Below are 23,675 nucleotides of genomic sequence, written 5' to 3'. Positions count from 1 at the left end.
AAGTTTTTAATTTTTATGAATAAGTTTAATTTTTAAAGGATTTAAGTAATAATTATCACAAATTTAATTTATGATGGTTCGTAAAACCGAGAGCAAGTGTTTTGTCTTATGGACAGTCCCTACAAATTACATTTAGCAAATATGTCTTACACCGCGTATTCATTTTATAGTAGGTAGGTACACGGAGTGACATAAGAATGTATAAAGGGTCAAGAGACATAGTTTACATTCATCATGTCTCGTCAAAGGTATATTTTGTAAGGAGCTTCGAAGCTTTATCGAAGTATATAATGAGAGCATATTAGGTTATAGTTGATGACAGTTGGTAGTTTAAATAATCCACCTCTGCTCCTATAAAACCGCTAAAGTGTACCCATAGCTGTAACCAAGAATCGACACCATAGCCATTTCAAGTACTTGACAAGATGGTGCTGGCAGTGGTAATAATCTTTTAACTTAATATTTTTCAAGGCGAAATCATAGACTTATCGTATAGTGATTATAAGAAATTATATATCTACTAGCGATGTACCTAGGCTTCGTACAGGTGCGTTATTTGTTTGTGTAACTTTTAAACTTTTCAACACATTGTAGTAAGGCTGGTATTTTGGCGTGTGTAAAAATACTGCACTAATTTGCATACCTCTACGGGGTGCAACATGTTATGTATTTGTTTGTATATGTAACACCTTATTTTACCATGTAGCAAGCTAATAAATGTAATTTGATTTAATAATATTCTCTAAGTTTTTAAAAAGAACGGCCTATTTAACAATTTGTTGTGCACGTGATAGCATAGGTGCATATATTGACTCAGTAAAGTCAATATATGGCCTTATTTATAAATTGAATTAAGGTACTATTTATCCAAGTATAAAATATAAATTATGAATGTCAGAAAATATTAGATATTTGGTAATAAATGTAATATTATAACATTGTGTTGATATTGCGATTTAGTGTAAATATTGTAAAAATGATTTGAATGTTGTTTACAATAGAATTAATAAAAATGGAATCATGTAATTAACGTATTAACTTGTATTTTTTGTAAACTAATCTAAATATAATATTTAAGATATGAATGCCATATTACCGATTAATTTTATATCATCATCATTACTTTCACTTAAAATATTGTTAATTATGATTGATTTGATTGTTGTTGAATTACATAACAGAGTATAATCATAAAGAGATAATAAACAAGTATTGTAATGGAATCAATTTGTCCTTATTTATTCACTTTTATATACATTTTGCTAGTATTATAGGTTCAGTATATATTTAAAATTTATAAAAACCCATTCCCTGATGTCAATAAATTTAACACGGTCGTTTATGTAGTTCCTCCTGCTTCATTTCGCGCCTCCCCCCCCTACTATTCTCGCACGGTCACTGCCAACGACAACGCAATATTTTTACCGACTTATTGTTTTTATTTCGCATTATGTTTTGACCAACTATATCAATGAGCATGTTGTAAAAAGTAAACATTGTCTCGTAATGTTTGTAAGAATTTGTAAAGTATACGTCAAATCTGTATCTAAAATTAATTTTGTAAAATTTATTTTACTTTAAACATAAAAACCATTTTTTGGCCTTAGATATATAGTGTCGCAATTTTTTTTTGTAAACTTAAAAATAATGAATATTTGTGCTATAGATTTTAGTCCTTTACTTCAATAATAGTATATCTTTTTTCATTTAGCTATTTATAATATTAGTATAGATATAAATTTGATACTATTAAAAATTACATATACATATATATCAATTCTGTCAGTATCTCGTAAGCATGTTCGTATGTTTTACTTCGTAGACCGTGAATGGTTAAACTCTTGGAAATAATATCTATTGCTTCTCATGAGATAGAAAAGATCAAACATCTTTGTTTTTGTCAGAAACTAAATATTTGATCGTTTATTGAGGTCTTAAGAAACATTTCTGAACGTATAACCATAAATTCATAATAGGTTGTCTACTAATACTGTTCTTTTGTCTATGATACTATGCTAGTAATTTCAGAAGTCTTTTATTGATATACATTTCTATACAATTATAAGTACTTTGAAGTGGGTTTTTAATAGATACACGATATACAAGATACACGATTCAATTCGACACAAATAAAAATGGTGGTTCAATAGATTAAATTTCTCTGAACAAAGTTAAACTCAAATATTTTACGCACTTTTTTGCTAATACGTTACACAGTAAAAAACGTTTTAATATTTTTACTACTGTAAATAATTATCTAGCATAAATATATGGCGTGTTGCGGAAAGTTATGTTTGACAAATAACAGGTTGTTGAAGACACCGATTTCGCTTTAGTTTTGTGTTTAGTGTTGTTTTTTTACTCGTAAGAGGCCAAAATCAAGTTTCAATAGTTCTGTGCTTATCACATAAATTGCTGTAGAGAGCAAAACTGCAGTGAAGAAAGGAAATCCACTAGAGCATCTCGAAAAGTTCGGTTATTTTATTCAATCAGCATGTGACCCAAATTTATGATTTCTCTTCTTTGTGTTACACAGTAAAAGTTGTTCCTAGAGTCCTGGAAATATAATAAACTTACAAGCAATAACCCAACCCATGAAGTAAGTAATCATTAAAAATGTATCCATTATGTTTTTCCTGTCATGGTTGAATTCAACCTGTGCTCACAGGGGGTCAGGTGCATAACACAGAATTATTGCTTATTTCAAAAATAATTATAGACAAATATAACATTTATTCACAGTAAATTTATTATATTCATTACAATGTTGTAGGACTACTAGTTATTTGAATTAAGTAAGAAAGTAATATGCATTACAAAAGGCATATGTATGTGAGGAAACTAGTCAATGGATATGATGTGGTGAAGGTATCTGGAGATTGATTGAAGCATTTTAGCAAAGAAGAGAACAATGACACAGGATGGCTAGTACTGATAGATTTATTGTGCAGGTCAGTATATAACTGTTATCAGAAACCATTTTACTTATATCTATAACATGTATATCATAATTTTTACTATTATTAAATAAAGTATCACATTAAGTAAAATTGATATGTTAGTTGTCATTAATTTTTACTATGCTATATTTTTTAGTGTTAAAACTGATACTTTTATTTTAATTATTAAACAAAATGCAAAATAGGATAGGTACTTATTATTGTCCCTCTTTCAAGTTAGTGTTAATAACACAATGTCTTAAATAAAGATAAGCCGACTTAACACCTGCCAATTAATGAAATACCAATTTTTGAGTGTAAAAATATACTTTCTTATGTTTTGATATTGGTATTATTATATTTTTAAACTAAATATATTGTTAACTTTATCAAAATTAATCCAATATCCCACCCAAATCATTTACATTATTTTTCCCTTATCATTACCAGTAGAACCTCATTGTTATACTTACATATAAACATTCAAAATATTATTAATTAACAAACACCATACAGATATTAATCACAATTGATTAGTTTCATAATAACTACAGTACCTCACTTCAGAAAGGAAGTAAAGAGGTTTTTTAATAGGTGATCATGATGATAGGTGAGGATGAAAGCTGTTTAGTTGATTCATTGCAACAAATTAATCATAAATTAACTATGATGGTTTCTAGAGGGAACCTCCTGAAAAGTCAACCTGTTAGGGTATATTGCTAGTAAGGACACTGTTAAACCCTATTAATAACAAATTAAGGAGTCAATAGATAATAAGCAAACTTACTTTCATGTATATATATGAATAAGGATATTCCATGTAAATTATTATTAAATTCAATAACAGGTTTTTGTTGGTGCACTCTCTGCACACTATGAGGCATTATCAGTGGAAGCCTCAAAGCAGACTAGTTCAGAAGAAATTGTGTCATGTATAGCTGACAAATTAAACCTCAGTGATGGATCGGGAGGGCCATATGAATTGGCTGAGGTATTTATTGTAAATTCAATTATTATGTATAGCTATTATACCTAGTATAGTTTATTATTTTGTAGGTTTCCTCTCTGATTATAATGCTATTTCTGTGTAGTAATAAAATATAAAATTTTAAGTTAAATATTCAAATTGATTCTGTAGTGCTCTTCTCTATCTTTAATACTTTTGTTTAAATATTTCAGAAAATCATTATTATCCACTTGAACCAAATTTATAATAAATATATATAACAAGAAGTCTGTCTTCTTTGTCTCAAATATTATGTGGAGAACTATATACAATATACATATCACATTCCTATAAATTAATTATTATCAAATTAAAGGATATTTTATGCAGTAATTACATTACTTTGACTATCAAAACAATAATAGTTTATATGTAGTCACTGGATAAGTAGTAACAGTATTCAGTTATCTTGTTTATATTAAAATAAAAATGTTCCACTTTTACAATTTTTGCAACAAAGTTTTATAATAAACATTTCATATAATATCAATGAATTTATTATCAACAACAATCATCCTGGAATGTTGTAATTTGTCATAAATGTACAACCACTTCTTCACAACTATGTTGCACTTGCATAACAATCTCTTTGTTCATTAATTAATAATTATAATTATTGATCCATCATATCAACCAAATAGGCCTTGCCCTCCCCAGATATGTCTGGTGAGGATCCATCTCAGGATTTTAGCAGAACTTTCACCTATGTGGCAAGGATACATCTAAAAGTATATTGTGTGTCTTAAGAGGCCAGGCTCTCCTTGAGAGATTAATCTTAAATATACCAATGTTTATGATTATAGATAACATTCAACTAATAAATAATTCCTGATTTGGCTTTTTTATCAGTGGATAATTTTGTGTTTCTATAACTTAAAATTAAACAAATTGATTTAAAGTCTGTAGCTAAATTAATTTTCAACCATCTTCAAAAAAGGAAGAGGTTCTCAATTCGGTTGTATACATATCTTTATATTTAATACCTCGTAACTCTGTCATTTATAAACTAATTTGGAAAATTTCTTTTATATCTCTATTATTGGTTTCAATGAAATTTTATCAAAATCAGTTCAACAGTTTAATTTTTAAATCAAAATAACTGATTTCACCAGAATTGAAGTTGGTGTTTTTTTTATGGAATAAAATCTATTTGAATCAATCTAAAATATACGAGGTCTGTCCGGAAAGTTCGTATAAAAGTGTTCTGGAATGCGAGAAAGAGGAGTGGGGAGGCCAGGTAAGCGCAGGACCCCTTCCTTATGTCCCTAACAATGCTTCAGTTCTGGTCTGACCGCCGTGCGGTGCGAACTGGCTTGTCACGCCATCTGTGAAGTTACCTCTTAACGAAACCCCGTCGGCATGGAGCCCGCTTCCGTTGAAGAGCAGCGCGTCGTAATCAAGTTTCTCTCGAAACTCGGCAAGAATGGCCGTGAAATTTTTGCCGATCTCAGAACAGTTTATGGGGATGATGCTGTGAAGGAACCAACCGTCCACAAGTGGCTAAAAAGATTCAGAGATTTCGATTGTTTTTTTCGATGTTCGGGGGATTGTCCATCAAGAATTCGTCCCTCCAGGCCAGACAGTTGATGGAAAATTCTACGTCGATGTGCTCAGACGCCTCAAAGCTCGTGTGGCACGAGTTCGTCCAGAATTGGCGCGAGAGGGGCGTTGGATTCTTCACCACGACAATGCCCCTGCCCACACCTCTCTTGTTGTCCGTGAGTTTTTGAGTAAAAATTCCATTACGGTGACCGAACACCCCCCCTATTCGCCGGATTTGGCCCCGTGTGACTTCTTCTTGTTCCCAAAAACCAAATTGGTACTTCGGGGGCGGCATTTGGGGGACATAAATGAGATAAAAAAAGCTACGACGGGGCAGCTGAGAAACCTACAACCAGAGGACTTTCAAGGAGCCTTCTCACAGTGGAAACGGCGTTGGCACAAGTGCATTATGTCACAGGGGGAGTACTTTGAAGGGGATAAAATTGATTTACCTGAATAATTGTAAAATAAAATTTTTAAAAAACTTTTATACGTACTTTCCGGACAAACCTCGTAATACCCCACTGATGGGAACAGTCTCTCCATAACAGACATTTAGTTCCCAGTCATCAAGCTATCTTGGAACATTAGTCATAAACACTGACATGTTTGTCATCTATCATTTTTTGCTGTAAGCAGCAGTTCTTAAATGACTCACAAATTGGATGCCATTCCCACTTCCTTTCCATGAAGTTGCATTCTGCATAATTGACTGAAGATTGTATAAAATTCCAATCTCAAGTATATTCCAATACACTCTGATAGCAATGTAAACAAAAATAACTTGTATAGTCTTTGACAAAACATAAGATTGTAATGTTTTACATATTATGTTATAATATTTTTTTGCTAATTATAATACGTAATTTGTAATGCCAAGAAATTTTTAGATAGAAATGGATCAATCTTGCCAATTTGGCTTGACAGGAAATCAAACCTGGCTTTTCATTGATGTAAAAGAACATCTTAAATCACTATGTCTCACAAAAAGGAAGTTGTTATAATGTTAATATTTGGCTGTATTTAACGTTTTCTAGTTGGGCCCTCGACATTTCTGAATGGTCAGGCTTAGAAACCACTAGTATTGACCTGTGACGTCCGTATTACTAACATATTTTGATTGACTAGGATTAAAAGTAGCTTATGTCCTTTGCCGTCCTAGAATAGTAACCAAATTTCCTAATAACTGGTTGAGACATTCAGGTGCCAAGGGGTAACAAACAATCTCACTTTCGCATTTATAACATTAGCAAGAACTAACTATATCTCGCGGTTTCATGTTGTAAATCAGTATATAAGTAAACCATAAGTTAAGATATAACCCATCTGTTTAATAATTTTGACTGAAAGAGTAACAAACATCAAAATATACATTTCTGCATTTGTAATAGTATTAAAAAGTAAGGTTTAGTGAAGATAGACGGAAAAGTTATGTTTTAATATTTAATAATTATAACTACTATAATTTATTTCATTTGGTATAGACTGTTGGGGATATATTCAATGGCGACGGTAAGGAGAGACGGCTTGGCCCCAACGAATCCCCTGTCGCAGTCATGATGCTGTGGCCCAACAACAACTCTGAACAATATTGCAGGTATTCATTCATTTTCTATCAACAAATTCTACTGGTTATTTGATTACATATATTTTATTTAATTCCACCACCATTAGTAAACATGTGTGGATGAAATGGCAGTCAGTGATTGATGAATAAATAGAAATGATAGAAAGTTGTGGAACTTTTGCTAATGGTAATGGTGGTCGATCTCGAGTGTTTGCAGTTGCACATGTACTGTAATGGTATGAATTCCAGTTATTATCAGTGATATGGAATTCCACTAGTAAAATTTTAACAAAGTCTAGTGTAGATTATTCAACAATTCATGTTTAAATTTTTAAATATTTTACAGAAAATACAAATAATTTTAACAAATAATAAATAAATAAGTATATTCTCGACTACAATCCTTAATAAGGTAGTTCACCTCAACAAATTCACACAATAAATTGTTGTAAACATAACACTAAAGGGCAAAGTAGTGCATGAAAATACTGGGTATATATGAATTACAGCTAAGTTCTCCGGAATGGCAACGTGTGTATGTCATGGGCATCACAGTGTAATGCCCATGGTACTGTCATAAATATTATAACACCATAATAGGTGCTATTTCTCTTTTTCTCTATATGTGTTTGTGTGTGTATAGATGCCTGTTATGTTTTTTTATCAGGCGAGCTATCAACTTGTTTGTCATTCTAGATTGTATCATAATATGCATATAAACATATAAAACTACTACATGTATGAAGCTTATTTTAAAAGTATATTTTAAAACGCAGTATTTACAATACATATTGTGTATTGTAAACACTGTTTGAGATTACATTTATTACAACAATCAATTGTGGTTTTGTAGTACGCGCGTCTTACGGTCACTCAGTTTGTAATTGTCTAGCAATTATTACAAGTAGCGATAGATCTAACCTTGCATATACACCTGCATATTAATCGGTCGGACGTCGGACCTGTCACTCTGATACCATTGTTAAGTTGACTAATTGTTGCTTAGAAATACCTTGATAATTCCCATATAAAATTTATACAATGTACTATATATTTCTACTTCATTTTGTCATTATTATTATATTATATAAATATGATATGAAGGAAAAAGTTGGTTTAATGATAGGATCTACTGAAAATCCTTCATCATCACAATTTTATATAAAAACAAGACGCAGTAATGCAACTTCTGACACTATCAAGGATATTATGCAGACATCGCAATTGTGCAGTTTTTGATGCTATAGGTAAAATATATTTGGGCAGTTGTAGAATCAACCGACAACTTCATAAAATAACAAGTACTTATTATGTTACATTATAAATTCCCCTACCTAATTACTGTCTTAATTCCTAGACATAAATGAGTTTGAAGTGCATTATTGCTAAGCTAATTATAGCATTATTTAAAAATTAAGTGCTTTGATAGTATTTTTAGGGTTCCGTAATTGCTTCAAGTGAAAAACTTTGTTATGTAGTCATAGATGGTTATGAGAATCGTAAATACTTTTTTTTTTTCTAATGCTATTTCTTCCATACTAATATTATCAGTAGACTGTACTATTGCATGATCATTTAAATGTTCAACCGCGACGCTAGAATGACACATGAATATATTTCTTAATAATGATACAATGAGTACGTTTTCTCAAAATATATATTTAGGTATTTTTTTTTTCTTAAATTATAAAATATATACAGATAACTGCAACAGTTTGTCAATACCGCAAACTACTATACGCACACATTAAATGAGTCAGTTTTTGTTTTGTGTTATGACTCATAATCTTAATTTGAACTAGATTTTTTACTATGCCATAAAAAATATAATTTAGTATATTTAAACTTATCACTTAAAATTGATATCGCTGTGTCATTTCGTATACTAGGTAACTTGTAGAATTTTTTTTATGATACATAATGAATGCCCCAAATTTTGAGACAAACGACAACTTCTGTTGAGCGCCATAGACGTAACTGAATATCCATACATTGTTAATGCATCTCGTAACTTCCTGTGAGTAATCTACTGAATAATTAATAATAGATCTCATACCTATCAATTAACCTAATTATCTAAGATTTAATGAAGGAATTTTGTAAACTAAATGACGATTGTCCTAATCATAATTTCTATTTATATCTCCATTTTTACTTATATTCACTTTTTTGCCGTTATTTCGTACGCGAGATTTCAGAAATAGGAAAAGCAATGATTTTGATCATCTCTCGATGGAGTATCATCTTGATATACCAGATTTTAAATAAGATCTTCTACCATTATTATAACTACAATTGAGTGCAGTAGTTTTTGCGTGATGCCGCAACAAACATACAGACAGACAAAATTTCTAAAAAGTATTGTTGTTGGCGTCATACTACAAACGATACAAGAAAAATAAATATTTAGATTAATAGTATTATTATTCATATTTATCTTAAATATCTCCCTATACAGACTTCGACGAATTACGATTTTTTTTATATTAGTAAGATATATTACTGATTAGGCAGATTTGTCACACTTTAATTAGCTTATTTCTTAATTTGCACTAAATGCTTGTCTTACACAGATTATATTTTATTAAATCCAAAATAATAAATTATTTTATCCTTTATGAATAATCGATATTTTAGATATAATATAAAATTTATTGGAAATTATTTATTCCAGTCATACAATATGAAAGCAATTATAATACTGACATATGTTGTATTCCCTTCGTTAAGGATATAACAGTGATTGGGGATAATGTTCCAATGTTGTGTATGAATCACTCTTCCTGCGCAACCACTTGATAACGCCGTCGCCATCCTGCCAATTAAACTAAAAACATTACTACTCACTCACATCAAACATGGACTCTAAAATTGTACGGCTTCATACAAATATTTAGTTTCAATCATCTAAACATGACTCAAAAGTAATTTTATTTTTAGACTTTACATTGTTTATATCTTTACTGACGTGTAATGAAGTGAATATTTTGTTACTAGGTTCTACTTGCGAGAAAAAATACCTGACGAACCATGGATGGAGAATTTCTCGGTAGACCCTCAGCTGATAAAGGACTATTTCCAAAGGTTTCTGTACCAGCCCAAAGATCGAGAATATCCCGATTTGTGTCAGCTACCAGAGCTCAACGAACAAACGCTGTTAGACAATTTGAGGGCGAGATTCGCAGCTGGATATATTTACACATATGTTGGATCGATCCTCATAGCACTAAATCCATTCAAGTTCTATCCAATTTATAATCCGAAATATGTGAAGTTGTACCAGAACAAAAGAATAGGCTCGAGTCTTCCACCTCACATATTTGCTGTAGCTGATGCTGCCTACCATTGTATGTTACGAGAGAGAACAAACCAATGTATAGTGATCAGTGGAGAAAGTGGATCGGGTAAAACGGAAAGCACAAATTTTCTTCTTCATCACTTAACAGCACTCAGTCAAAAGGGATCACATGGAAGTGGTGTTGAACAAACTATATTAAGTGCTGGACCGGTCCTAGAAGCATTTGGTAACGCAAAGACTGCTCATAATAACAATTCCAGTAGGTTTGGTAAGTTCATTCAAGTGAATTATAAAGAGAATGGCATGGTCCATGGTGCTGTGGTGCAGAAATATCTTCTGGAGAAGTCCAGAATATGTAGTCAAGGGCGCAATGAAAGGAATTATCATGTGTTTTATTATTTGCTGGCTGGTGCATCTGATCAGGAAAAAGAGCAACTGCATTTACTCAGTGTAGACAAATATAATTATTTATCGAGGACTGGTTGTAGTCTTGTTCCTGGTGTTGATGAACAATATGAGTTTTCAAGGTTAAAGCAGTCTATGGACATGGTGGGCTTCACTATGGACAAACGGCGGCGATTGTTTGCAGTTTTATCAGCTGTTCTGTTATTAGGTGAGTGTAATCGTCTAAAAGACCTTTATACTAGAACATTATATTAGAATGAAATATCACAGATTTACATATAAAACTCATTTTCTTATATACCTTTAATGATTACGTGTGAATATATATACATCACCTAAGAAACGTCTGTCTGAAATTGCAAGCTCAGATGTTTATACTGATCTGATATATTTCATAGACAGTGAGTTGCAAAATTCCTTACATCAGGCTATGGTGTTTGTCGATATAATCTTACGAATTATTGGGGAACGACTGCATGGATTCTTTTGAGAATTCTTTATCGAGATAAAAGTATGTGCCATAAGAGGGTGGTAGTATGTATTATATCTACTAACTTTTGCGAATGTTTAAGTAAATAAACAATAATCTATCGTAATAGATGAATAATTGTTAGATTTCGGTTTTGTATATATGTATGTTACCCTTTATTAAAATATTTTTTCAAATATCAATATTTTAACAGGTAATGTGGAATTTCAACCGCAAAGAAAGTCGTATCATCATGATGAGGCAGTTGGCGTAAAAAACCCTGAAGTAGTCTCTCTAATATCTTCTCTGCTACACGTTAAACAGGAGACATTACTAGCTGCTCTGACGTCCAAACGCGCGAGAGCGTCCGGCGAAACCCTCGTCATTAATTATAGGTGAGCCTTTAGGTTTTTTAAGGATTATATAGTGTATGTAACTTACAATATACATTGGAAAAGTGGGATATGGTAATCAAATTGCTGAGTATGTAGGATTATGCCTTATGTCTATATGCGACGATTACCACTTTTCATCAAGTGGGTAAATTCAATTCTATATATATGAGATCAAATTACGACACTTATTTTGATAAAATTAGTATAGGACTTTCAATTAAAGTAATAATCATGCAAATCAGTACAGAAATGTCATAGAAATCGATATAAATTGCTTAAAAAATTAAACATAATTATATTATTTCCTTTTTTGAAGTAGGTCAACGAAAATGTAAATATCCATGTATTTTCCACAATTATATGTGGTTTTGTTGCATGTTGAGTTTCCTCATGACAATTGTGGTGGAATTTCATACAGTTACTGCGTGCTATAAATATATGGATCACTATGCGTCATCGATATTATTAATGAATATTTTAAGTTTTATGTATAGTTTTCAAAATTATTATTTTTACATCCCTCCTTACAATTTTAACTCCTAATTTATAAGAATTATCTTATCTAAATCAAAATTTGAAGGAAATCACAAGATTGTTATTCTAAATGAAATATCAAAAGCGACAACAACCAAAATTATTGAAGTGCATAATCGCAGACCAAAACACTCCATGTCTACCTACAAGGATAATTTCTAATAAATATGATTATGATTTACCTAAAAATCTTATGGACGTTATAGCAATTTGCATGTTTATTATATTGTTTATAGGTTGCCTGAGGCGATAGCAACTCGGGATGCTATGGCTAAGTGTCTTTATGGTGCTCTTTTTGATTGGATTGTGATGCAAGTAAACCATGCATTACTCTCTAAGAAAGACACGTTGAGGGAACATCAAGGCCATAGTATAGGTAAATTGTTTTGAATAATTCTTTATTGATAGTTATTAACATTATCCCTTATTGTTATTAGTTAGGTAATATATACATAATTGCTTAACCAGATGTCTCTCAGGTATATGGTTTACTAAATTATAATCTTTTTCACTAACATAATTTCAAGTCTGGTACTAACAAAATAGATTTTGTTATCTAACATTAAATAAATTTGAATTTAACAAACAAATGTTTCGGTATATATATACATATTCACATCTAGGTACATACCTAGATGTATATTTGTGCGAATACATCTAACTGTGTTATTTTTATTTCCATGTACCAAATTTCATGCCAAATAGTTGAGCTGTTGACGTATCAAAACATAAACAAACGCTCACTTTCATATATTATTATATATATTCTTAGCAAGAATAATTTGTTGAATATATAAATCTATATACACTGAACAGGGATTTCTTATAATTCACACAGGAATGAGAGATGATGGATAACTAGTATCATAATTCAATTAGATCTAAACTTTTGTACATGACTAAATAATTTTACTGTTTCTATCTTTGAGATTTTATATGTGTAAACTTATGTTCCAGGTGTGCTCGACATATTCGGTTTTGAGGATTTCGGCCCCAACAACAGCTTCGAGCAGCTGTGCATTAACTATGCCAATGAGCACTTACAGTATTACTTCAACCAGCACGTATTTAAATATGAACAGGAAGAATACCGACGTGAGGGGATCCGTTGGACGGATATAGGCTTCTCAGATAACACACAATGTCTACAGCTCATTGAGGGTAAACCGAGCGGTCTCCTCTGCCTCTTAGATGATCAGTGCAAGTAAGTTATCTATTTTTATGTCTCTTTTTAAGGTATGGCAGAAAGAACTGAATTGCAAAGGGCTCAATCCAAATGCACATTTCTTATTTGATCACTTTTCATCATTTATCAAGTTGGAACTGGCATATAAACTGAGACATATTTAGTGTGTTAAGTTAAATATAAATATGTACTTATATCATCACCATCATAATCGTTAACTGCCCACTGCTGGACATAGGTCTCTCCTTTGGGTGATTTTGCCAGTAGTTACGTTAGTAGCCACGCTTGGCAGGTATGTTAAATTTACCTATACCTGAAATTGATATAGTGTATGATAATTCGAATTCCTACAGGAATAAATTGCTGAAGCATTTTGTACAACAATCTAATAAAAATTAACTCTAATTATCATATTATATATATATATATATATATATATATATATATATATATATATATATATATATATATATATATATATATATATATATATATATATATATATATATATATATTTTAATTCAATTTACTCATAATCGTATTTTCTGATATTGCTCACAACTTGGGTTACATGTTTGTTTTTTGTATTATATTTAATGTTTGTTATACCTATATGTTATAATGCAATATGCTGTTGGTGTTCCTTAAATAAATAATTAAAACATACAGTAACAACAATAAGTTAATAACAATGTTAGCAAAGAACTTATCTCTAAAAGAGATTTCTTCCAGTCAACCTAACGCAATGGCATAGGAAGTAGTGAGTGGGCAGTAGTAGTGCAAGACAGAAATTTAAATAAATATTTACATAAATTATAAATAATTATATATATACACACATACATACATATATATATATACAATATCAAATACAAGAGAACACAATGTTATCAACCACAGTTAGGCTTTGGTGATATTTTAATAGGGATGCTGCTATCCATTTCTCAACCATTAAAAACCTTTAGTCGTCTCTTACGACACCCACGGGAAAGGAAGGAAGGCCCATAGGAAAATATATATATATATATATATATATATATATATATATATATATATATATATATATATATATATATATATATATATATATATATATATATATATATATATATATATATATATATATATATAAAATATAAATGTAATATGAAAGTATAAAATTTACTATTTTTTATTTTCCTTTTTTAGCGTAGCTATTCACTAAAATAATAAATAATAGACATAACATTGAGTGGACCATGGACTCTGTTATCATGAAAGTGAACGAAGCGAAAATAGGTACAAAGATAGAAGCCATTGGCATTCGGTTCTGTTTGCCCCAAAAACCTGACCTGGCGTTTATCAACTTCTATATATATAATAATTATAGATTTTCATAATTATCAGATGAGGGTTAATACCACACCATAAATTGTTATTTTACACTACACTAAGCACTGAAAATTATAATAAACATATATAATAACACAGACAGAATATTGTAACGCTATATATTATTCAAACAGACATCTGACACTCCCTTTACATTAATTAGTCTATTATACAAACTCGCCGGTTACTAACACTTTTATTTTGGGCCTTTTTCTACATTACAATAGTAGTAAATTATTATCGAATAGTGATTATTATATTTAGATGATAATAAATATTTAAGCTATAAATTTGTTGTGGACGTTGATCAATAATGATGTGTGCGAAATTTTATATCTGGGTTTCAGTCTCAATATACATAAATGGCCCTGAATAAACGCATTTTATTTTTTAACATTTGTTGTTACACTGATAAGATAATGTTTAGATGATATGTAAAACATACAACAATGTGTAGATTGTAGATAACAGATACATTATATAGATATACATCTACATATAATAACAAAACTGAACCATTAGATACGAACTCACTTGTAAGGACTTAACTATTGTACGTTTAGTACATAAAAACATCTCGTACCTGCATGTACTTGCTTGTCAATATTTGTCTTAAAAATAGATCCAATACAACCTCCCAACTAAATTTGTGATAAAAGTTACTTAATAAAATTTGGCGAAAAATGTTCAATTGAACTAAATGTGCCATACATTTAGTTTTGCAGTAAATTGAATTATTTATTTCATCTGTCTCTATCTATAATATATTTATAGCACATGAAAGTTATTAATTTTATCTTAAATTTTATAATAATAAAATGACATCAGGTCATCAAAAATGACAATATTTTGATTTTACAACCTTCGTGGCGCAGTTGTGAGCACGTTGATTTGCGTAAACGAGGTCACGGGGTCACGGGGTTTCTGATAGGGTCAAAAAAAACATTTCTGAATTGTCTGGGTCTGGGTGTTCTGGATGTACCTCCAGATATTCATTCATGCCCTAGTTCCTCATAACGCAGCATTGTGTAGCACTTTTTATTAGTTTTTTTTTTTTTTTTTATCTAAAGCTACTTAATTCTTTGTCCTAAGAGCTCCTTATCTCTTTGCTCTTCTAAATTTTATAATTAATATTTTGTAAATAATTATAGTACAAACAGTGCTGCGGTTACATGCTAATTATAATACTGATAATGTTTGATGACCATTGCCTATTAAAACATATTTTCTGTTACAGTTTTCCATGGGCAACAAATGAAACTTTACTACAAAAATTCAACTCTGTACATGAAGAGAATCCATTTTACGAGAAGCCACAGCGGCGAGAGCCAGCTTTTGTAGTAAGGCACTATGCCGGCAGAGTAAAATATCAGGTAACGAAAGATAAGAACTAAACGACAATTTATTAAAGATGTCTTTATGTGCTACTATGAATGAAATATTCCCTAACGATTCAGAAGAAATTCATGTCAAAAATTATAGGTGAATGTTATAACTGTTATATAAAGACACTAATTGTCTACTTTTCATGCTAGAATCTCATAAAATCTAAACATCCAGTATCTGAAGAGGAAGCACAAACTAGAGTATAAAACAATGTTAAATTGTCCCTATTGCTAACTGACTTTAAAAACTTTAATATTATATGGGTTAATTCCTTTTGTACCAAATTTTTTTATGTAATGTGGTCAATAAAGAATAAATTTTAAAAAATCTATATTATGATACGTAGTTATATATTATAATATCTGTAATGATAATACTGAAATGATGCTGAACCGTGACTACTGAACTGTATGTATTTACTATTATAATTATTATACTATAATTTATAATGTACATGTTGATACAGGTGACAGCAATGAGGGAAAAGAACTTGGACTTGATGCGGCAGGACATAGTGAGCGTGCTGAAGAACTCGTCGTTGGCATTCGTGCGAGAATTGGTGGGCGTTGACCCGGTTGCTGTATTTCGCTGGGCCATCGTGCGTGCCTTCTTTAGGTAAGAAACTCCTTGCCATACATAACGTCTCATTATCTTTCTTGTATACAGTGGATTAAACTTGTTTTCTACGTTTAAAAAAGAAGTCATTTATATATAAATGACAGTAATAACCCATCAGAATTAAAAAAAAGATAGTTTAGTTGATGGTTTAGTGTTTTTTTTTTTATTCCTTACTAGCGAACCGTCTCTCTTGCGCACTAGGTCCAACCACACGTACAAGTAGTATATAAAAAAATCTAAATGGTAGGGGAACACGTATCAAAACCCTTCGCTTGGTTTAGATGTAAGTGGTGAAGAACAGAGGTAACGTCTCAAACCTGTAGAGGGACTTGATGTTGTCAGTGTAAGCAAGGAACATATTCAGTCTACTAGAAGTATACATGAGAATTTTCTTGTATTATTTCTAGAGGATACTTTGCATTTTTGGAAGCGGGTAGAAGACACCGAGTGCACAGGGTAGACGGAGCTTCAAGGTTACCGCGCGCTTCTATCCACGCACCTAATGAAAGCATCGTCAGGTCAGTTTATTGAAATAATATATTAGAACGTTACTCGCTACGTCGTTGTCTCCAATATGCATTAAAATAAATGCTTTTAAATGATAAAATGTACTAAACTAAAATGATAAATGTACAACTAACTTATCGCAAATATTTGCAATATATTAACTGTTCGAAGGCATGTAATACTGTTTATTATACAATACTATAAGCAAAAGTGTCTATTTTATATAGTTCTTATAAACGTATTAAGACATATGACATTAAATTGACGCTATAAAACAGAAACCCTTTGCATGCAGTCAGCGTGCACTGTGGCCACGTTTATAAAATATCTGTTATTATCGTTTCTGTGAAATTCCTCAAGCTTTATCGAACAATTTCCACGGGGTGTATCAATAAAAGCTTTTGCAATTATAGTTGTGTGACGTAATGAATTGTCTTGTTGCTCAGCCAACTGGTGACGGTATCGTCAATCAATCTCGCAATCAACCGCATTGCGTAAGTCACCGTCTATATGGCATGCTTATTTTTTCTATGTGCACCTAAACGCATGGATGTCGATGTTTTATTTCCCATAAAGCCGTGTCATCAACGGCTGTGTTTAGAAGTTACTAATGTATTTACAATAAAGGTTCTACATTTATAAATTAAAAAAAAAAATACAATACAACTAAAAACGTGACAGTCAAATTATACGAACTGCCATCACAACCTAAACACAGCCTATTCAAATTCCGTCTGTTTAAACATCTCGCTACTAGTTTCACATCACCGTGACCTTTGACTGTAAGACTTCCAATAGTTTAGTACTAGCACATGTCTGTCAAACACCTCAACTCATGCATGACACTTAGAGATTTACTTTGAGTTTTATTTTTGTTCATTAATTTTGTAATCGTCCTCGCCTCTCCGGCCCGCAAATGTCCCGTAACAGAGCCCCGCAGCGGGGGTCGCGGGTGGGCAGTACGAGCGGTCCGGCCGAGCGCAGGGCCGAGGCCCCGCGGCCCGCTAAGCATTACAGGAGCGCGGACACGCGAGCTCGTCGCGCCGACCGCGACCGCGACGACCGCCCCTTCGACGACTCCGACGTTATGCAGCGCGCCAGCCAGATCGTCATGTACGTGCCGCGCGCCGCCGCGTGCTCACTCTCTCTCTTTCACTCGCACTGCTCTTTTCATCAAACAAAAGTCGATCGATCGAGCGATAATCTAACCCCCAGGCTCTTAGATCCCCGATCACGCCAGTCGCAGTCCGCCAAAGATCGGTAGTCGTCCTGGTGTCGGTAACGGCGACTGGGTGCTCCGCTACTAGGCAACACCCGCGTCGTATGCGACTACACGATTGCACGGACGCGACGTCCTCCCTGACGCTAGCACCGCATGTCGCTCTAGGGATGTCTGTGTGAAAGGATCTAAGACTTTCTCTATTTAGATTCAAAAGCTCAATGTTCCTAAGTTTGTTTGATGAATTTAGATTTCCGGTTGGGGACTCTTCTCTCTTTTCTTTTTCACGGTGATGGCTCTGGTTTCTCATAATTCGTTCTTTTATTAATGTTGGTTATTGTGTTTATTTATGTATATATTTTGATACAATTACTATTACATGTTTTCTGGGATAATATTTAGCTAGCTGCTTACGAGTGCCATGGGTAATTAGAAAATTGTTAAATATAGTTTTATTTTTAATATATCTAGATAAGGTTAAATACATTTTTTTGTGTTATTTGAAGCTATGGTCATTTAAGCTCTAAAAGAACATCAATTGCAGCTTATGTTTTATTGCAATTTTTCACACATTCAATCATTTCAAGTAATTATAACATTCAAATTTATTTCCAGAGATTCAGCATGTTGTTCACACATACAAATCTAAATCATAAATCGAGTTGTTTAACAATTTTGGTGTCGGTATATTAAAGTCTTAGCCAGTACTTGAATTTCTCTTGTGGTCGGAGTTTTGAATTTCTGATTACATTAATAGTATAATAATAAATAAGATAAATATATGCATTTTTGTAATTATCAAATTTAAATAAAATAATAAAAAAAATATGTACGATGATTTTTGTAGGATACTTTTGGATTTTAGTGAATATTATCTATACATTTTAATTATTGCACTTCCATAAAGAGTTAAATTATAATAACCTTTCGAAATTCAAGTGTCGACTAAGAAGAAACCTTTCGAAGAACAAAATAAAGATTGTAAGACCTTTCATAGGAAAAACAAGTCATTCAGACCACGCGAGCGAGCGAAGAAAGGACTGAAGAACTTGCAGAGCGTGAAAACGCTCGCCGGGAGGACGGCCGCGCCCACCGGCAAGCGAAAACAGCCGCTCACCGTCGCCGCGCAGTTCCAACATTCGCTCGCCGCGCTCATGGAAACGCTGAATCAAGCGAACCCTTTCTTCATAAGGTGAGACAGTAGTATATTTTTTTTTATACTTCTAATTCATAATCAAATTCCAAAGTTCATAAAAAAAAAATCTAAGAAAAGTAAATATTATTGATGGATTTCTGGACACTTTATTTGTTATAAATTATTCTTAGTTGTATTTATTTATTATTTATTTGTTGTATTTTTTATAGATAGAATGAAAAAAAAGTTAACGGCCCGCCTGATAGAAAGTGACAACTATCGCTGAATTTGATTTATAAAATTAATAAATAGAGAATTGACGAGACTATCTAATGATATTATACCGACATAACATTATCTATTAAGTAATATTTTAAAATAAATTCACAGATGTATAAAGTCGAATAGCGACAAAGTTCCGAACGTGTTCGATGAGGAAACCGTCCAACGCCAGCTGCGATACACCGGTATGTTAGAAACGGTCCGCATAAGGCAAGCCGGCTACAATGTGCGACTCACCTACGAGGAGTTCATACAGCTGTACAGGATACTGCTACCGAAGGGGCTGCTCAGCTCGCAGTCAGATGTCCGGCACTTCCTCGCAACTCTCAATTTAGACAGGGATAATTATCAATTAGGTGAGATTTTTTTTATATTTTGGGGAGGTACAAAAATAATTTAGGAATCTATTTATCTCGTATCGGGTATAATACAGTGTAATATTTTTTAATAAGGTAATAACGACAAGTCCCTTGATCGTTGCAGCTACTGGAAAATTTTCTAAATATGATAGATATTTTCCTAATCTGGTAAGAGATACCTATATTCACAGATTTTGAAAAATAATACAGTTTATAAAAAAGTCTTTTTTTTATTTTTGAAAGAAACCTGCAGCACTATCACTACTTCTTCCCCCTCCCCTACTCTTATGTATGAAGCCTTATAAACAGTTTTTGCTGATATAATATTATATAAACTAATCATTTTTAATGTAACTAGAAAACTATTCTCTTCATGTTTCTTATGTTAACGAGTTATAAATGTACAGGCGCAACAAAAATCTTTATGCGCGAGAGCGAGCAGACGAAGCTCGAGTACCGCCTGCACCAGCAGATCATGGCGTCGATCATCGCTATCCAGCGCTGGTTCCGCGCCGTGCTCGAGCGCCGCCGCTTCTTGGCGCTACGCCGCGCCTCGCTCCTCATACAGGGCTACTACAGGTAAACAAGCACTACTCTACATGTATGTTTAGCATGTCCTAAACGATTATATGGCAACTCGGAACGCAAGGCTCTAAATGTGTTCATTGGAAATCTTAATTTATTATTCTAGTATATAGAATTAATGTTACCTGTTCCTTCTCCATACGGAACTCGGCGTGAATAGACTGACCTGTCATGCTAGAAAGATTATTAGATAGTGTTTATATTCTACTTAAGAGAGAAGACAATAATTACAAACACATTAAAAAATTGATAATATCCTTTGTTTTATCTAAATACTTAACAATTTAGAAAGACCATCAGCTTAATTGATTGTTTGCCATTCTAAGTTGTATAAAAAAAAACCTGGTTTAAAGTAATATGTAGTAAAATGTATTAGTAAATTTTTTACTTGTGTTTTTTTTTTTCTTTTTTTTTTATATAACTTCAAATGGCATACAACCTGATGGCCCATCTGATGGAGTGGTAACCCTCACCTATAGACATGAGCAATACCATGGGCATAACAAAGTATATTGTTTCGCCCATGATACCCCTCATGCGTTGCCATTTCTGGGAACCCAGGTGTTATTCCTCTATATCCTCTTATAACAATATACGCCAATACATGAGAACCTCCAAAAAGTATAACTATTATCCTAATATTTTTGCCTTTATTCTTCACAAGGCAATGGCAAATGACCCGAAATGAAGCAGCAACGAAAGTTCAAGCTTGGTTCAGAGGTGTTCGAGTGCGGTTATGGTACCTGAGGCTAAGAAAAGCGATAGTGACGTTCCAAGCGGCCGCCCGTGGCTACCTCCTCAGGAAATCCTTGCCCAAACCAACGCAACCGCTTCCGCTACCTGGCGTCAAAACAGAGGTAAATTCTTTTCAAACTTACTTAAACTTTAGATGTGTGATTGATGTGAAACAGTTCCATTTAAAAATGAATTTGTATTGACAATTAATATTCTGACAGATTAGATGTCAATACATAAAATAACAACACATAGAAATAAGAATTTGACCATTTTGTTTATAAAGACTAACACTTGTACAAATCTAATATATCGTAATGAATTTAGCTAAAAAGATAACAAAACAGCTCTATAGCTAAAATTGATTTTTTAGATGTTTGATTTATCTTTACGAATAAAAGATTTGAGAATGTAAATTCCTAAATTGTTTTGAATGTTAAATAACCTTTCCATTGTTGTTTGTTGTCACTAGATAGCTTTTAATAATGATTATTATAAAGTGTTGCTGAACACATGTAAATATAATTATACAACGTTGTGGTCCGTGTTTGTGTTGACAGCATGACAGTAAGACAGTGCTTGAAGATATAGAAGATGAATTTTTTAAGAACCGACCACCCAGTCTGGAAGAGCTTAAGAATATTATTGACATACAGCTGTAAGTATAATTATTAAGTCCAGTTTTTAATTGTTTTTTTATACTGTGATCAAGGATAATGTACTATTAGTACTAGACATATCTAGTACTTAAGTCATAACTTAAGTATATTTCTAAATGGGTAAGAACGAAATGGTAACCCCGTCTATCCTATCAGTATATCCTGATGGGCCATCAATGAGAGACAAATTCCACAAGAATTAACCATGATGGGGGAACTGGGTGGAGGTCGACCTAGTATATAATATACCCTATTGCAAGCAGTGAAGCTGTTAGGCTCCATTGCTAACAATCCCTTTCTTCCCAACTTCATATATTGTCTCTCATAAATGCAGATGAGTAATGATATATTCATTACCTTTTTTTTTTTATTTTATCTATAAAGGTATAGAATGATTGTAGCACAAGATATAAATATGTATATTTCTTTCTGTACCATAACGCCTCTATTATTAAATAAAAACTTTGAAGGATTGATAAATTAATTATGATCACACTTTACATGTATTAATTTGAAGTAACACTAAATAAAATGACAACTTAAACCATTATAAAGAAAAAATTGACGATATCTAAATATTGGTCATTTTATAAATGTTAAAATTATACTATTTTTAGGGATATGCTGATACATCGCGAAGTGGAAAATATGAATATGAGACAGCTACGAGCTACGCAGTCTCTGCCTATAGCAAGGTAAATTTATATTTATACAAGTTTTTTTTTTTATGCAACTTAGAATGACAAACAGCCCATCTGATAGAAAGTGATACTTGTTATAGTACTGTATACATAAGCAGTACCATAGCCATAACAGTATATTGTTTCGCCCATGATACCCCCATGCGTTGCCATTCTTGAGGACTCGGGTGTTATTCCTCTGTACCCTGTAAATTCACTGCCATATTCCATCCTTCAAACTGAAACACAGCCATGCAAACAAGTGCTTCACGGTAGAAACACGAATGGGACAGAAGTGCCCAAACAAACGACTTTTGTACAGTCTCCATTTGGTGACTGGTGGTCGTATATAAAATCACCATCTATGTGATTATTCAATAACGATTTGAAACAATAATAGTGTTTTAATGGTGAGTTGGCTTTCTACCCCAAAAAAAACTTATGTGGATCAATTCAGGCTACTTATTATTCTGCATCCTATTTGTTTATCTTATCTGAACTTATCTCATTTCAAAATTAGTTTTACCCAAATATATAAATAAGAATTTGGCTTGACTACAGACTTTAAATTAATTAAATTTTAACCCATATAACCATTATTGTTTGTTCCATTTCACTTAAACTTCAATCACATAAAAATTCTGTAATAGTTATTTTATAGCAAACTACACTTACCAGTGTTGTATACATAGAAGTGTGACATTTCTCAAAATCAAATTAATTGGTATCAATTCTGTGATCACCTAATCATTTATCTCTTTTCATTCTAAACTTTTTTGTCTCACTATGCTTTGAAAT

At 32.3% G+C, this 23,675-nt stretch overlaps 1 protein-coding gene across 5 annotated transcripts in view; it reads left to right on the top strand.

Moving 5' to 3' along the window:
• Nucleotides 1-2,081: 2,081 nt before the first annotated feature.
• Nucleotides 2,082-23,675, top strand: part of LOC113510627 (unconventional myosin-IXa-like) — a 43,482-nt gene continuing 21,888 nt past the window's right edge. Inside the window, exons 1-18 of one of the 5 annotated variants that reach the window (XM_052896402.1) lie at nucleotides 2,082-2,599; nucleotides 2,774-2,951; nucleotides 3,787-3,930; nucleotides 6,972-7,084; nucleotides 10,052-10,965; nucleotides 11,441-11,621; nucleotides 12,392-12,531; nucleotides 13,113-13,359; nucleotides 15,950-16,085; nucleotides 16,565-16,713; nucleotides 17,124-17,234; nucleotides 18,154-18,336; nucleotides 19,440-19,634; nucleotides 19,968-20,215; nucleotides 20,626-20,797; nucleotides 21,468-21,660; nucleotides 22,099-22,196; nucleotides 22,815-22,892. In XM_052896402.1, the coding sequence (XP_052752362.1) occupies nucleotides 2,922-2,951; nucleotides 3,787-3,930; nucleotides 6,972-7,084; nucleotides 10,052-10,965; nucleotides 11,441-11,621; nucleotides 12,392-12,531; nucleotides 13,113-13,359; nucleotides 15,950-16,085; nucleotides 16,565-16,713; nucleotides 17,124-17,234; nucleotides 18,154-18,336; nucleotides 19,440-19,634; nucleotides 19,968-20,215; nucleotides 20,626-20,797; nucleotides 21,468-21,660; nucleotides 22,099-22,196; nucleotides 22,815-22,892 (3,332 nt within the window). In that variant the 5' untranslated portion in view covers nucleotides 2,082-2,599; nucleotides 2,774-2,921. Of the gene's footprint in view, nucleotides 2,600-2,773; nucleotides 2,952-3,786; nucleotides 3,931-6,971; nucleotides 7,085-9,799; nucleotides 9,979-10,051; nucleotides 10,966-11,440; nucleotides 11,622-12,391; nucleotides 12,532-13,112; nucleotides 13,360-15,949; nucleotides 16,086-16,564; nucleotides 16,714-17,123; nucleotides 17,235-17,669; nucleotides 17,718-18,153; nucleotides 18,337-19,439; nucleotides 19,635-19,967; nucleotides 20,216-20,625; nucleotides 20,798-21,467; nucleotides 21,661-22,098; nucleotides 22,197-22,814; nucleotides 22,893-23,675 lie in introns of those variants that run through there. The other 4 variants (XM_052896403.1, XM_052896404.1, XM_052896407.1 and 1 more) reach the window with 4 other exon arrangements.

This window comes from Galleria mellonella, unplaced genomic scaffold, assembly GCF_026898425.1.
Source record: "Galleria mellonella isolate WM207_F2 unplaced genomic scaffold, CSIRO_AGI_GalMel_v1 utg32, whole genome shotgun sequence".
Taxonomy (NCBI): domain Eukaryota; kingdom Metazoa; phylum Arthropoda; class Insecta; order Lepidoptera; family Pyralidae; genus Galleria; species Galleria mellonella.
Note: the sequence above shows the minus strand (reverse complement) of the source record. Positions and strands in the feature narration are given on the sequence as shown.